We start from the raw sequence: 17,435 nt of genomic DNA on the forward strand, positions 1-17,435 counted from the left end.
GGAGTTAGCGCAAGTTGCGATGGTGATTGTAATTGAGTTGCAGCTTACATGGACTGGCTTGTGACGTGTAGATTATGAATGTGCACACATTATATGTCATTGTCAATTAAACCGAGCGGCCAAAAGTCACGGGAAGGGGTGTCCCATTAGAAAATTTGCCGTGTCTGACCCCTGCGCGTTGAGGCTACCTGCGGCTAAGCTGAGCAGTCTGTCACAGACACCAGTGTCGTGAAGACGGTAACCAGTCGCGAGTTAACCGACTTTGAACGTCGGATGATCATCAGCGCACGGCGCATGGATCGTAGCATTGCGGAGATTACGCGCGAATTCCGGTTTCCGAGGTCAACAGTGTCGAAGATGGATCTTCAATACCACAGAGAGAACGTTACCACCCGCGGAAACCGCCGAACGGGAAGACCACAAGTGTTTAACGAACGGACATCACGTCCCCTCCGCAGAACCATACTGGGTGATCGACGGGCTACTGTGGGTCAGATCACGGCCCATTTGAATGTTGCGAGTCAGGAATCCATTTTTACCAGGACTGTAAGGAGGCAACTGCACTGCATAGGCTTCACCAGCCGACGACCAACTCTTGCCCCTTTGCTGACACCTCTACACAGAACTCAACAACGTGTATGGGCCCGCGAACATCAGCAGTGAACCATGGAACAGTGGCGGCGTGCGGTATGGTCCGATGAATCACAGTTCCAGTTGAATCAGGTCGATGGCGCGTGAGAGTGTGGCGTATGCCCCATGGAGCTACGGACCCTGGGTGTCAACAAGGTTATGTCGAGGCGGGAGGTGGCTCGGTTCTGGTCTAGGCGGCGTTCTAATGGTAACAATTAGGCCCCATTGTCCGGCTGCAGGGAGCACTGACAGGTGCACGTTATGTGGACACACTTTCAGACGATCTTCTGCATCCCTTTCTGGCCCTGGAGTACCCTGATGGAGATGTCAGGTTTCAGCAGGACAATGCGCCATGACACGCTCTGTGGTGGCACGCAGGTGGTTGGAGGACCACTCCAGTGAAGTTACGACCATGGATTGGCCCTCCAGATACCCGATCTTAATCCAATCGAGCATTTATGGGATGCTGGTGTACGCTCCATAAACCACGCACTAAAAACACAAGACCAATTGTCGTTAGTAGTGCAAGATGCGTGGGTCCAGATCCCTCCATAACGATTACAACACCTTGTAGAGTCGATGCCTCGCCGTACTGCTACCGTTTCGGGGGGTTACCGAGGAGCAACTTGTTATTAACAACACACTCAGTGTCTTCCCACGACTTTTGGCCTCCCAATGTATAAGTGTACTTAAAGAAAATACATTCTTCCTGGCCTTACCCCAAATACGTGGAGTTGGCATGACGTGTGGATTAAGCCCAGTTTTACGGCAAGATGAATTTCCTAATGCCAACCCTATGTGGAGGGTTATACTCACTATTTAGTGCTTCCATGGGAGCTGGTAGTGTGATGTGTTGTGTGTAAATGCAGATATGTATTTTTTTTTTTCCTAGTGGCTTTATGTCGCACCGACACAGATAGGTCTTACGGCGACGATGGGAGAGGAAAGGCCTAGGAGTTGGAAGGAAGCGGCCGTGGCGTTAATTAAGGTACAGCCCCAGCATTTGCCTGGTGTGAAAACGGGAATCCGCGGAAAACCATCTTCAGGGCTGCCGACAGTGGGATTCGAACCCACTATCTCCCGGATGCAAGCTCACAGCCGCGCACCCCTAACCGCACGGCCAACTCGCGTGCTCAGATGTGTATTAATATGAAGATAATACCCAGCCAAACCAGAGGAATTAACAAGATGTGGTTAAAATCCCCAACCCAACTGGGAATCGAACCATGGCCTTCTGAACTGAAGGCCATTACACTGACCACTCAGTCAAGAAACCATGGGGCGACCAGCGGGCACGGCAGTGGACCATGAAGTCAACACAAGAGTCTCACAAAACAGACAGGGCATGATGAATTTCAGAGAACAACTTGTGAGTGCTACAAATTGCAAAATCAAGAGAACTAATTTAGAATGGAATGTGAGTTGATCGTTCAGATATATATTTTTTTTAACAAGTTGCTTTTACGTCGCACCAACACTGATAGGTCTTATTGCGAGGATAGGACAAAAAGGTCTGGGAGAGACGGAAGCGGCCGTGGCCTTAAGGTACAGCCGCAGCATTTGCCTGGTGTGAAAATGGGAAACCACAGAAAACCAACTTCAGGGCTGCCGACAGTGGGTTTCTAATGCACTATCTTGCGAATACTTGATACTAGCTGCAATTAAACGATGGCCGTAAAACCTTGCTACAAAAATTCGTCTCACTTCATACTCAACCCCGTAGAGAAAAGGGATAAGGATATCTTATTATCATATTATGCAATATAGATAGAAAAGAACTTAATGGACAGTGATTTGTCTCTGTCAGTTGAGCAGCAGGCCTACTGCACAGTAAACCTGAGTAAACCAAATCACTGCTTTCATCTGAATCATCATCTTGTGTCTCCAACTGCCGTGCTACCAGCATGTCGTCATTCCAAATGATGTCATCTTCACTGCCATCTCGTCAACCATGCATCAAGAGCATTCGAGGTCCTGTCTTTTTGAAACTTTAAAAAATAGTTTTGTTCCCGACTATAGAGTCCAAACAGTGAGAATCTATTCCCAAATGGTTTCTGGAGAGCTTGTGTATGTGTAGCAGAAGGCACTCCTTCCGAATAAAGACGTGCTGCAGAAAGCGTGCCAAACCACCAGCTGATAACTAGCATATGTTACAAGTAGTACTTCCGAATGTAATACATAGTGACTGGAAGCGTTCGTTGCTAACTGCAGCTACTGAAAGCCAAACCCTTATCTTTAAGTATATTTCATGCTTGTTCTCCACATTTAGCACTTCAGCATTTACCTAAACAGCTGTAAATGAGATAAGAGATTTCTCACTGTTTAGGTTAGGTATGCTATCAAGTGCCTGCATAGTACCAGAAGTTCTACGATGGGAAGATTAAAAATGAATAACAGGAACGTTCACCGCATTTATAGATATCTACAGGTATTGTCTCCATTTTTTTATTAACGCATAGTATGTTTTGTCTGACGTCTCTGAAAATCATGTTCTGGTAATTTATGTGAATATTTAGTATTGTTGCTGCATTGCGTGAGCGTAAAATTATTATTATTATTATTATTTGTGAGGTGAGTAAAACAATAGTTATGATTGTATTGTTTTTATCATTGTTTTAAACCTACTTCTCTCCAAAGGAAAAACCTATATTGGCCCAAGTTCCGAGATACTAAACGATCACCTTGTTAATGATCTCACCTGCTATACTAACCTTTTCCAGTCCAACATCGAGGTGACCTTGACATCATGGTTTAGTGTAACCGGTTCAACGTCGAGCTCACCTCGACATTATGTTTCGTTCTACACGAGAAATTATTTATTGAAGTTATTTGACTTAATTAAGGTCGATCGATATCCCTGAAGTTTCTAGAGCAAATTTTTGTGCACAACAGAAGTCGTTCTGTTATCTCCATGGATATAACACGAGATATATGTAGCAATGCATCGTCATAGTTACCCACGGCCTGTCAGCTATGTTTACAGTTAGTAGTGCTGCACACGTGTTGTACTAGGCATGTTTATCTGTGAAAGCGAATTGTATCGGTTGGATTTGCAATATGAAATCGGCACATATGAATGAAGAAGAAATACGTATGCACATTTATTTAGACAGCAGTGACGATCATTTTTTTGATTTAGACGAAGAGATTAGAGAACTGTCAAGTTAAGATGAAGGTGTAGTGAACTCCAGCATTGCAAGGAAACTTTAGCGACTGGACCTGTGCGTAAAAAAACGCGAAATGATCCCAGGCCATCATATGCTGTTTCCGAAGATTCAGAAGAGTAAGTTCCAGGACTGCTAGAAAAGCAAGAAGACACGCTAATGGGCCGAGGTGGAGGAGGGGATATGGCACACGGCAATGATGACGCTTCTCAGGTCAGGGTTGATAATTTCAATAAAAGTGATGCTGAACATACTTCCACACCTACAAATGGGAATGCAAACGGCAATAGTGTTTACCGGAATGTAACATTTCATGATAGTGTGCAACCTAGACTACGTTATTCATCAAGTCAGAAAACTAGAGGACCGCAGGTTCTGCCTAGCTGCATCATTCCACTTCAGTTTATTACGTTGTATGTTGTTTTTTACTCCTGTATTGACGATGAAAATTATTGTGAAAACTAATCCCTATGCATTAGAATGTACGGTAATAATCATAATAATTATTATTTATTTTACGCCCACATTGGAGCACTGAAATCAATCTATATACAGTCAAGTCTTATGAATATTGGTTACAAATTTGGTTGATGTTTCTTCTTTTGTTCCCAGAAGTGTTTCATTCTCTCTGACCTGGTTGCCCATTCTTCGTCAGTTATGTTGTATTGTTTGCGTGTATAGGTCTTCAGTTTAAGTCTCACGTCGTTATTTCTCAGGATCTTCTCTCCTCTGTTTTCAATTTGTTGAATTGTCAAGCTTAATTCATTTAAATCTTCTTGGACTTCTTTGAACCAGTGATTTTTAGTTTTACTTTTCCAAAAGTAGTTGAATAAATGTTTGAGTGTCCTAGTCTCTGGTAGTCGTAATATGTGACAGAAAAAAGCAACTCTTCTTTTCCGCATTGTATCTATTATAGACTCAGTCTCCTGGTATACAACTTCATTAGGTAGTAATCGCCATTGTCCATCTACTTAGAGTTTTTTGTTTAAAATTGTTCTAATGATTCGTCTATCTATTTTCTGTCATTTATCTGTAGTTGATTTCGTATTCAAATTGAATAAGGTTTCACTAGCATAGGTTGCTTCAGGCTTAATAACGGAGTTGTAGTGTTTAAATTCTGCATTTATCCAGAGAGATTTCTTCTTGTAGGTTGTAGGTTGGCCAAGTAATGTGTTGTGCTTGTTTTAATTTGGTAATTCTATTTTCAACTGATATTTTCTCTTTTAAGTTCCAAGTTATAATCTCTCCAAGATATTTAAATTTATTAACAACCTTAATTTGTTCGTTATTAGTGTGATAGGTGACGTTTCCACTTTGAAGGATGGCATCATTTCCGTCTTTTCAAAGGAGATATTTAATCCAATTTTTGCTGCCATTTGTTCTAATTCTTCAATTTGGAACTTAGCCTCTTCCACACTACTTGCAAGTAGCGCAAGGTCATCTCCAAATGCTAGACAATTGAGTTTGATATTTTTGCCAATCTTGATGTTTGACTGACATTTTTTAGACCATTCTCGCATGACTTTCTCCAATGCACAGTTAAACAGTATTGGTGAGAGACCATCCCCCTGTCGAAGTCCAGTCTGGATTTCAAATGATTCAGACAACTCTCCTCGGAATTTAACTTTTGCTCTAGTATTCTTGAGGCTAACACCAACGAGATTAATAAGTTTCTGATGTAACCCAAATTCTTTAAGGATTTTAAGTAATGACTCAAGATGAATGTTTTCTTGAAGTCAACAAAAGTGATAACTAGCTTTTTGTTTCTCGTTCTTTGATGGTTCATAATCCACTTAAGACTAATGATTTGGTCAGGACAACTTCTTCCAGGTCGAAATCCCCCCCGATACTCTCCAAGTTCTTGGTCGAGCAGTTCCTGAATTCTCGAATCATAATAATAATATAATTACTAATAAAAATTCTGAGTTTAATCTGACTAGGTATAAACGTGCAAAATTAATCTGGACCAGACTGTTGAAACATGTGACAGAAAATTGGACTGCAAAGGGTTAATAGCAACAACTGTGAATATTTCTTAACTAAAGTAAACTCTGTTTCCTCATCCTGAGGTGATGCAGCTCTTTTTAGACTGGCCCCCATTTTTACCACACATCAATCTTCCTGCAATTCGTAAATCTCCGGTAATACGGTACCAGAAATCGAACTCAGGCTCCCGAGAATGGCAGCTAATTGTGCTAACCATTACGCTGGCAGACATTCTTAACTACAAAACACAGACACATATACATGAATGATGCGTGTTTGCAATGCTTCACCTATTTGTGCGACGCCATCAGAGCTGCAGTAGGCCTACCGCTGCAGATACGAAACACAGATGTACCGCAAGACTTCGACGAATGCTTTCATTGCGTGGGTCGCACAGACAAAACTATTCACAAATTTGTGCGATGTTATCAGAGCTGCAGTGAAACTTGTACCCGCTTCGAAGCAGAATAGTCGTTCTTCTCTGACGAATTATGTCTACGGGGGGTGGTCTTGTATGCAAGATTTATTTTTGTCATTTTGTTAGTCTTGAAAAGCCAGGGAGGTCTAATACGCAAGAGGGTATAATACATGAGTATATACAGTATTTGTATTACAAAGAATTCCTTAACTGAATCTTCTGAATTTGATCCCGAAGGTTTTACCGATATCTCCAGGAATTTCTTCCAGGCCCGTTTCTGTATTGCTCAGACGTCAAATATCAGGAGACTTTTTTGCGGGATATCCCGACATGTTACAACGCAGCATTGATGGTGTAACATTGAATAGTATTTAACACATTATACTATTCAGTTAAGTCATTTTTCTTATTTTTAAATACTGAAGTACTGCATGTATTTGAGCTTTAGAACACATGACTCTTCACTGTACCTACCTTAGGCTTCTTCATAAATTTTGGAACTAGAATTATACTCAAAGCACTGGCTTTGTTGAACGGGTTTTAAGGTTTAATTTTTTTTCCAAAATTCTTTTCTGGGAATCATTGATCTGAATTGAGTTCTAGTTCTTACAAATACGCTAAAATATAGTTTTACAGTCGACATCGTTATGTGGGAATGATAATATAAAAAGCATTAAGTTAGATATTTTGTCATATTTAAGAACACCACCAGCTGACTGCAACTCTCCTGCCAGTGCCCACTGAACGTCAATTCTCTCCAGATACTTAAAGAATGAGGAAAAACTTGGGAATTTCAAAAAATACAGGAATACTAAATCTGTTCTCAAAATCAGGAGATAAGCCTCTGCAATCAGGAGAGAGGGAGGAAGGGCCAAAAAATAGGGAATCTCCTGCTTAAATCGGGAGATTTGGCACGTCTGATTGCTCATCATGTCCACAGCCTTCACTAGCAACTCTCTTGCCTACAGCGATAATATGATAGATAGCAGAGCACCAAAATCTCGTCACTCTGTATAAAACAAATGCCGAAGAAGGAAAAATCTCAGCGTGGTGTCACAGCTTCTGTATTCATCACAGGAGATTGCCCATACATTTGGTTTTGTGACTGCAGGCCTATATCCTAACTGGAAGAAGCAGAACAAAAAAAGTACCACCTTGCCTGCTGTCTGTTCTGATGATCATAAGTGGCCTGTTACTCTCTGCTAACCAACAAGATGTATCTGAGTAAACTGTACAATAAAACATTTCTTTGGACATATCATGAGGATGCAGGATTCGAGACTTCTGAAACAACTAATACAACACAATCTCATCTCAAAAAATACCACAACAGGATGTAAATGGATCAGAGAAGTAAGAGAGGATCTGAAGGAAATAGGCCTTACAACAGAAGACACTACAAATAAGATAAAACTGAATACAAAACTCAAGAATACAAACCTCCACTTTACCCTTACATGAAACAAACCAACAACACGCATATTTTCAACTGAGGAAAGGGCACGAAGATCAGAGCGAATGAAGAAGAACTGGGAGGACTGCAAAGCCCAAACAATTCCTTCAAAGAGACCTGGATGTTGGACTGACTAAAGTGATCCTATGTGGTCATAAAAGAAGAAGAAGAAAGAAAGAAAGAAAGAAAGAAAGAAAGAAAGAAGGAAAGAAAGAAAACATTTAAAATTTAAAAATAATGTTTTAGGCACTTAATTCGGCATTTATCACGAAACTGGATCTAAACACTCAAAATAGACATTTATAAACACTAACAACTGCCTTTTCTTCTTTGTGAATGCTCACCTAGGACCGTGCAGAATCAACATCTTTTCAGACTTCCTTCTTGCCCAGAAGTTCTTCATTCTTAAGAACTGTGCAAGTTTTCATTCCTCCGACCATCCACCTCGAGTAGGTTCCTGTTCTCCTTCCTCAGATCACTGTGTTTAGACTATAATTCTAATTTCATTCCAATCTAGTAGATTTGGTAATTCTAGTTCGATTAGTTTTTGGTCTAGTGACCTTGTTTTGCAAAAAATGTGTAAATTTTATGGGTATGTCTGGTAGAGTTCATTCTTTCTAAATTCCCTGTAAACTGGATTCATTGCAGTCGCATCGTATCTGTGATTTAGGGAAGATGTTCATAGATTCCACAATTAGGTTTAGAGTAATGAATCCCATTTTTAAATCTTGACTCTAAGATTTGTAATTTGATCCAAAACAGACTTTTAACTTTACCCTGCATGTTTAGCAGTTACAGGAATGAATAGGCATTTTGGAAATGTCCTCAGCTAAATTATTAAATGAACTCAAAGTTATTGTAAATTTTGCTCATTTCTCAATTATTTTACAATGTCAAACAACTTGGTAAACAGGGGTGATAGCAGGCTAATACAACAAGTACGTGAAGCAACAATTTAAAATATAAACAACAATATTATATTTCATACACGCCATTACATATTAGATGATAAACATTAATAATGTTTTGTTTATCTTCCTTCAGACCAAGTGTAAAGCTTTTTATACTTTCCCTTCAATATGAAATATGGAGAAAGTATAATCATATACATGGTGCAAGAAATGAACCACAGCAACTCTTGGAGTATGAGATACAACAATAATATAGACCTATATCAAACTGAGTGGCATTATTTCAAGAAAACTGTTGTCTTGCTGACCAAATGGTATAGAGGGCACCCTACCACAAAAATAACCAATGAATGATGATTAATACTGATTGTGATATATGTTCAATGTTATTATGACAAACGCGACAAGGAGAATTCCTCACTTTTGTAGCAAAGATCTATTAGAAAGCAATCCAGGGCCATAAAATTATAAAATAACAAGCTGATATGACTCTACAAACAGAGTTCTCTTTTAAAAGGAAGTATTATGGCCTATAGAAGTAAAGAGCCTTGAATAAAATGAAATATATGGTAATATATATAGCACTTCACTTTCTAACATATATTCTCCAAGCATTCATTATGTCTACAATGTCTGGTTTTTAATGTTTGCAACTGTACTAAGTAGACACAAAACGCATTAAATGCTCAATGCTTTAGTCCAAGTCCCCTGTTGTTTTCTCAAAGCAACATTTTGGGTTTGAAGAGCCTTTTCAATGCTCTTCTATGCTCCTGCAGTTTTCTGGGGTCCTTTCTGCGTCATGTTGATCTTGTCACCAAGACTCAAAGCCATACCCTACAAGAGAAAAGAAAGAACAATTATAATACTCAAAATAGTTACAAATGCTGCACTCTGGGTATATGCTAAAATGACATCACAGAAATATATACAAACATACAATATGTTGCAGATCCAAAGGTATCTTACTAATATAATAAGACTGAATGTCTTTCCCACCTAACTTTCAAAAACAATAAATCTGGAGATTTGGAAACATCGCTTTTTCCTGCCAATCGATGCCGAAAAACCACATCGGCAAACAGTACAAAATACGAAAATAAGAACCCTTCATCGATTCAGCAATACATGGAAACTGTTACTAAAATTGTTTCAGAAAAAGAGAATTATATATCTTCGCCATAATAAAACATCAAGCCTTGAATGAAAACGTCATGCCGAATTGCAATGATAATAATCAACACAGTAAATTAAACTAACCTTTAAACAAAACGCAGCACTGTCTCTGGCTCTATCACATGAACAAACACGTAACACCACTCTTTATAAACAGAATCACATGAACAATTTACCACAATTGAACATATTCAAGCCAACCTGATCAACCATCCAGAACACCACAATCAGGACCACAGCAAACCAAACCACTATGTAATGCAAGGGAGAAAAAGAATAGCTGATTGAGTATCACAATATTCACTTTTTATTTTAAAGCCGCCAGTAAGAACAGGATTCCGGTCACACAGCGGATAATAAAAGAGACACCTATAGCCAATACACCCTAAAGCCAATCATAGCAACCTTTTGGGCATTCACAGAGAAGAATTTTCAGCCACTGAAGCAGCATCCTGAAAGAGTAGGAGTTCAAAACTTATTTTAAATTCTGCAATCAATGGCTTAAAATCAGAAGAAGCAATTAAATGATCATGGGGTCGGGAGGCAATGTAAAAATCAGGAGTCTCCCGTCTAAATCGGAAGAGTTTGCAGGGATGCTTTCCGTATATTAGGTTTTCTTTGTCACATCTTTAACAGAGTTGATAGGATAGTATACATTCTGTAGAGAAAATATCCCTTATTTTTTAGAGTCCTGTCTGTCAGTCAGTTTGTATGACATTCTATTTGAATTGAATAAACACAAAAACTGCTAATCTGCTTTTAAGGAAACATAACCAACGTTAGGCACATCCTGAATTTCTTGCACTTGATTTTCATCTCAAACCGTTGAGAAGGAGCTTTGAAATGACATTTTGAACCTCGAGAATACTGACTCTTGACCAAATGGAAGCCACATTATGGTGAGCTTCACTGGCAAAGAATTATTTTGAGGTCATTGTGAGGATGGTGGGTTACCCTTGTAATCAGAAAATTAGTGAATATTACCATCAAATCGAGAAGGAAAACGCAAAGGAATGAGCTGAAGAGGGTGAGTGGGTGCCTTCCCTAGACCTCTGATGCTCTAATATTGCTGAATCGGAAAGACTTAAACTGCTACACCAATTTCATAACTGTAGACATACTGTATTACATTGTAATAAATGCTTGAACTGATCAACAATAACTTAAAAGTAACCGACAGTTGTTAGTTGAAGTATGCCCTGTATCTCACAGCCACAATCATACCAAAAATAACCCAGCAACTACGGATAAAACAACTAGTATCCCAAATACCCAACTGCTATATCCATGAACTATGCATTTTCTGGACCATTAAATCATTTGATCTTTTCCACTTTGATTGACATGTCCGTCTGCTTTCCTTGGTCTTTAATATGGATTTCAGTCAAGAGGACCACGTTGGTTGCAGCGGGTTTCCCAAAAAATGACTCTGCAATCCTTCACAGTGCCTTTGATCACTCGCAAACACAGCTGGTAATCAATCTCGCTGTCGTTGCTGCCACTACTGTAAGTCACCAGGTGTTGAGGTTGTTTCTTGAAGAATGTATTTAGGATGAGCTTTGGGGAACTGGATGATTTCTTCTCCTTCCTGATTTCTTTCCCCAGAATCATAGCCACCTCTTATCTCCATGAGCTGATTGCCCAACATGCCTATTCAAGTCACCTCCTAGGAAGATCCATTTTCTCTTTGGTATTCTCTTTAACAGCGCTTCCAGATCTACCCAGAAAGTCACCTCCTCAGCAGCGTACCATCCAATCTCGGGTGCATATGTACTGATTATGCCCCATGCTTCTTGTTATATCGCTAGCTACATATATAATAACTTGTCGCTCATCTTGCGAACGCTGCTGATGTCATTCTGATTTTTATTTGAAACAAATATGCCCAAGCCGCTTTTGCTATTTTCAACACCATGGTAGAGTTTGAAAGCCTTGGTCTTAGAATCCAGGAATCTCAATTCATTGCCATAATTTTACTGTTTTGAGTCGTAGACACACAAGATATCAGTCCATCAGCATCTCACGGCATTCTGCAACTCCAAACTCTAACAAGTCAGGCTGTTATTCCATGAGACAATTCTGACTGTCTTGGTTGTTGTTTGTTTCACTCTGCCAGCACCCCCGGAAGCCATGTGAGTCTGACGCGGACATCAACTGCCCCGAGACCACTAAATTACACTGCAAGATGAATGCATAGTGGGGTAGTACCTTACCTACTGGCTTTCATTTCCATGAAGCTAAAGGCACGAGGAAGACATTCCTTGACAATGGTGGTGTTTGGTACCAGTGTATGAATTCTCTAGATTTACCTTACTTTTAGCCTCACCAGTGGCTTCCAGATGTTGTAACCTGCTACACATGCACTAGGCTGCCAGTAGCTGTTTAGATGTTATTGTGCTTCAGACATGGTATTGGTCTAGCCTTAATTCGATCTTTCTCCTTTCTTTTATAACTTTTAGGTTCTTCAGTCTGCCAAAACCAAGTATGAATAAATAGATTTATAAACTACCTAAAAAGAAAACATATGGTAACAGAATAATACCTGAAAAAGAAACAACTTTATTAAAAACTCGCAAGGAATAGAGAGACACTATTCTATAGGCCAGTGCCACATGGGAGATATCAAATCCATATCTGATTAGGAGAAATATTCCAAAATAAAATGAAAAATATGCGACAATTGTGGAACAGTAACATAAACTATATTTGTTTAGGCAATAATAATGTTCAGACTTTTACCTTTTCATATTTACCACAAAAGTATCTCATTAAAGACATACCTGGCTCTTTGCTCTGATCCGAATATGTCCAGTAACAGGCGCCTCTGGTTTGTTGAAAGGTTTCTCAATACTTAAGTTAGCAAGAGCATCTTCACCAAATATGGAACGTGCATACATGTTTGCAGCCATGAACCCACACTGGCCAGATAAAGCCTAGGACAATAAAACACAATCAACAAACATACCATTTCAAAAGAAGAATTCTTAATATCGATTGTTTGGTTTAAGAGTAAGACATCTGCAAAAAAAAAAAAAAAGACTAGTTGTGAGTTATATGAGATTAAAAGATCAAGAGTCTCTAAAAAATCAGACATTCTTGTTAGCTTCTTATTCTTTGATCCTTCCGAGCCACTGTAGAATAATGACACACAATATATTGTTCTCATTCAAAATAAAATATTGTATTTTGAATAGTTATCGTGAAAAGTTTCCAAAGTAATTTTTTTGGTTTAGTTTGGTTTTGATTAGCGCTGCAACTTATTGCTGCACTAACCAGATAGAGCTTTTAAAATCGAAGAGAATGATATAAAAAACTCAAAATCGTCATTTTTTGAGTTGTCATACTTATGATGATGATGATGATGATGATGATGATGATGATGATGCTTGTTGCTTAAAGGGGCCAAACAATTGATATACAGGGTAGTACAATAATGAAATAATACTGCATTAAAAGATTTAGCAGGAAGACGTTATTTAATTATTTTTTTTTGCTTTATGTCGCACCGACACAGATAGGTCTTACGGTGACGATGGGACAGGGAAGGCTAGGAGTGGGAAGGAAGCGGCCGTGGCCTTAATTAAAGTACAGCCCCAGCATTTGCCTGGTGTGAAAATGGGAAACCACGGGAAACCATCTTCAGGGCTGCCGACAGTGGGGTTCGAACCTACTATCTCCCGAATACTGGATACTGGCCGCACTTAAGCGACTACAGCTATCGAGCTCGGTATATTTAAAATTTAAGGAATGGAAAGGAACAAACATGTGACAAATCAAGTCATATTTAGAACACACACAACAGGATAGACACAATGACAGATCAGTATGGAAGGAGGGAACAACAGAAAAGGAGATAAGGACAAACATGAAAACACAAAAGTTATCTTCACATCCTCATACGTATTTAAAATTTTATAACATAATGTGTATGCCATGGCAGACACAGTTTTACAGCGAATGCAACTAATGATGATGATGATGATGATGATGATGATGATGATGATATCAACAATGTTGAAAAACTTAACCATAATAGGTATTTATTTGATCCTGTATTGACTTGTCTGAATCTATTAAAGAAACTATTTATTTGATAAAATAAATAATTTTCAATCATTAAAAGCATATTGACAAGGTGGACCCAACATAAACTAGTTTAAATAGTTTCTTTAATAGAACATCAATAATAATAATAATAATAATAATAATAATAATAATAATAATAATAATAATAATACATGAGATAAAATGCTACATAGGGAGAATAAAAAATAGCAAGGCCTCTGGTGAAGACTCCATGATAGTAGAGGTACGAAAATACGGCCCGGAAGAAGCAACAGACGTCTCGCATAAGACTATCATTGATATATGGGAGAAAGAACAACTACAGGAGGACTCAAAGGTATTAATTCATCTTTTGCATAAGAAAGGAAATATCAAAGATGTAAATAACTATTGTGAATCTCATTACTTCCAGTAGCATACAAGATTCTATCATCATCCATCCTAGAACGACTAGAACAGCAAGTTGAGCGCTCGCATGGAGAATACCACGGAGGTTTTCGGAAAGGCTGATCAGCAGTAGAGCAGATCCACAATCTTAAAATGGTAATACGATATTATATGTTGAGAGGCCGTACATACATGTGTACATTTGTAGACTTCAGAAAGCCATTCGTCTCTCCAACGAGGGTGGCTAGCATCTGCGGTGTATGGAATATTGCAAGTTAGTGTTATGGAGGATAATGTTTTTATGATGTGTAACTTCAGGGATGTTGGGGAAAGCACAAACATCCAGTCCCCAAACCAAGAGAATCGACAGTTTAAGATTAAAACCCCTCAAGGGCTGAAGGCCAAAACGCTGATCACTCGATCATGTAGCAGGACATCCCAACCAATGGGATGCAACTTTTAACTTAGAAAATCTCATTTACAATGACCAGGATTTGATCTATTACTGAGAGAGAGGGTAGCAATGAAAGTGCTCAGATATCATATTTTTTCTAATATTACTCAAGATTCCACATGAAATGTTTATTTCTGTTAAGATATGATATGACTGATATGATTCATTTCAATATCTGCAGGCTATCTTCCTGAGCCTGGCAGGGCTGTTCGTGTCATTAGTTTTTTTTGTTCATTAAAATTTTAAACATAGAATAATAAAAAATCACAACAAATGCAAATACTGTAAATAAGGTCATTATCTAGCCCGAAAAGCAATACACTTTTTTTTTTTTGCTAGTGGTTTCATGTCGCACATCAAAGATATTAATTTTTTGTTCACAATCTGCTTTATGTCACACCGACACAGATACCGCAGGTCTTATGGCAACGATGGGATAGGAAAGGGCCAGGATTGGGAAGGTAGTGACCGCGGCCTTAATTAAGGTACATCCCCAGAATTTTCCTGATGTGAAAATGGGAAACCATGGAAAACCATCTTCAGCTACCGACAGGGGGGTTCGAACCCACTATCTCCTGAATGCAAGCTGATAGCTATGCGACCCAAACTGTGCGGCCACTTGCTCGGTCTCAGATTTTCAGTGACAAGAGGATGGGAAAGGGCCAGGTTTAGAATGGTAGCAGCCATGCCCTTAATTAAGGTACTGCCCCAGTATTTACCTGGAAACAAACAATATACTGAAAGTTTAACTAACAAATGAGGATTTTAAATGAATCGCACGATATTTTAATATGTTTGCTGTAACGTATTCTGTGTTGGATACAAATTTTTCTAAAAAATACCCATCAATATCTTGTTGAACAACCTTTGCTTATTAATAACAAACACAAAACTTATCATGCATTTTAACTAATAAAGCTACATATTCACCTACATGGAAAAAATAAAAGGTCATAAATCCAATCAAAAGGAATTTTTAAATTGAAATTAGAATAGCATTTCTTAGCCTATAATTGCACTGCTAAGTTAGTTAAAATTAATTTTAATGAATGCTAGTCAGATTTTTATATGTAGTTCTTGTGTTAATTTATTACTATACCATTATAATCTAAAACTCCATATAGTTTTTCTAAAAACTGCATATTTCGTTAAAACTTTTTCTCCTTGCCTGCTTTTGTTGGTTTTGTTTGCTTTATAATTGCATAATCTTGTGAAAATAATATGTAATTACCTTTTCTGGAGTGAGACACTTCATGTTGGTGCTGTTTATTAGATGTTTCAAGTAATCATGAAGATCTATCAAGTTAGTGTTGACAGATACCTAATGAACAACAGAACAACACCAGAACATTTAATGCAAGACTGTCTCAAAGTCATTGGAACTTAACACATAACAGACTTAGAATGGAAATATAAATAACCAAATTCCAATGACAAACCAGGTTTAGAGAGTTTCAAATCAATTCAAAACATTTATGAAAATTTTATTGCTTCAAAACCGTAATATCTCGCATACATGTATATTAACACTTACCTTGTTCTCCCATTCAAACTCGGCCCACATCTGTCGGAATTCTGTATCAGTACACGAAGCAGGCACAATGTAGTCCATAATATCAATGTGGATATCATTGAGCACCACAACATTACGATCTGAGGCTGCTCCACTAACATCATAAACTGAAATGAAGACAGCAAACTGTGACATGCTCTAAAATATAATGGTTTTACTATTTTAGGATCACACGATCTGATAAATAATCCCTAAGCTGAGAGAGGAAAGATAAGAGTAGTGCTGTTCTTTGTTCTTTAAACTTCTCCACATCAGGTTTGTAGTTGTTTTTTTTTTTTTTTTTTTTTTTTAGCTTGACTATATTCTATGTTCTGCCTTTGTTGATTGTTGATCTGATAAGCAATTCTGATATCCTACAAGGGCTTGAACCAACAACAACCATCAAGACTTGAAAACTGTTCCCTGTTTCTACACAAGTAAAAGCGTAATTTTCCTAGAATGCTCAAAGAGTATGAAATCTACATTTCTAACTTACAAACTCTGAGAAATTCCTCCGTCAGTGAGCTCCATTAACCTTACAATTTTTCAGTTTTCCATTCATAATATTTTAGTTAATGATCAGTTGACGTACACACACATTCCTAACATTAAAATCATACTAGGGATAAATTACTTTTAAACAATCTTTTTCTAAATTGAACAATTATCACTCACCTATATTGCCAAAAATTATTCCATTCTCAGTAGATGCAACTTTCACATTTGCTTTTATGTTACAAAAGTCCCGTGGTGCCAACACAACAGGCTGAGGCTTTTCCACCAATTTCAAATCTCCTAACGTAGCCAATTCAAGCGTGCAATTTTGTAACGTATCACCTGTGAAAGAGCAAACAATTGCAATTCAGTCCAAAGTCACAGGTCAAAGAATGAACAAGAAAATAACAATACAGTAGTTGTAAAGGACAGTTTGTTTTTGAGAAATAATTTCTCACATAAGAATCCAGAAGCAGATTTTGAACAAGAAGCATCCAAGTAAACTCATTACTAGAATCCGGATTTTAGGCAGTAGTAGGTTAGAACACAAACTTACTAAAGAGTACTCTGAAGAGTATACTCTAGCCTGCACAACGGTTATACTAATTTTTAAATACAATTCTTTAAAAGAATATATTTGTATTGGTCCACTTGTTCAATATAATGTTGATACAAGCAGACTTAAAACTAAACGGAATGCACACTAGTCGTGTGGTCTACAGAAAGGCTTGGTGCAGGTCTTTTGAG

General features: G+C 38.3%; 1 protein-coding gene across 3 annotated transcripts in view; it reads right to left on the reverse strand.

Annotated features, from left to right (window-relative positions):
* Positions 1-8,605: 8,605 nt before the first annotated feature.
* The window catches only part of betaCOP (coatomer subunit beta), a 94,940-nt gene continuing 86,110 nt past the window's right edge, over positions 8,606-17,435 (reverse strand). For all 3 annotated transcript variants that reach the window (XM_067143552.2, XM_067143553.2, XM_067143551.2), the window contains exons 15-19: positions 16,869-17,030; positions 16,176-16,321; positions 15,873-15,962; positions 12,516-12,668; positions 8,606-9,396 (exon numbers count right to left, since the gene is read on the reverse strand). In XM_067143552.2, the coding sequence (XP_066999653.1) occupies positions 9,325-9,396; positions 12,516-12,668; positions 15,873-15,962; positions 16,176-16,321; positions 16,869-17,030 (623 nt within the window). In that variant the 3' untranslated portion in view covers positions 8,606-9,324. The remainder of the gene's footprint in view (positions 9,397-12,515; positions 12,669-15,872; positions 15,963-16,175; positions 16,322-16,868; positions 17,031-17,435) is intronic.

Source organism: Anabrus simplex, chromosome 3 (genome assembly GCF_040414725.1).
Source record: "Anabrus simplex isolate iqAnaSimp1 chromosome 3, ASM4041472v1, whole genome shotgun sequence".
NCBI lineage: Eukaryota > Metazoa > Arthropoda > Insecta > Orthoptera > Tettigoniidae > Anabrus > Anabrus simplex.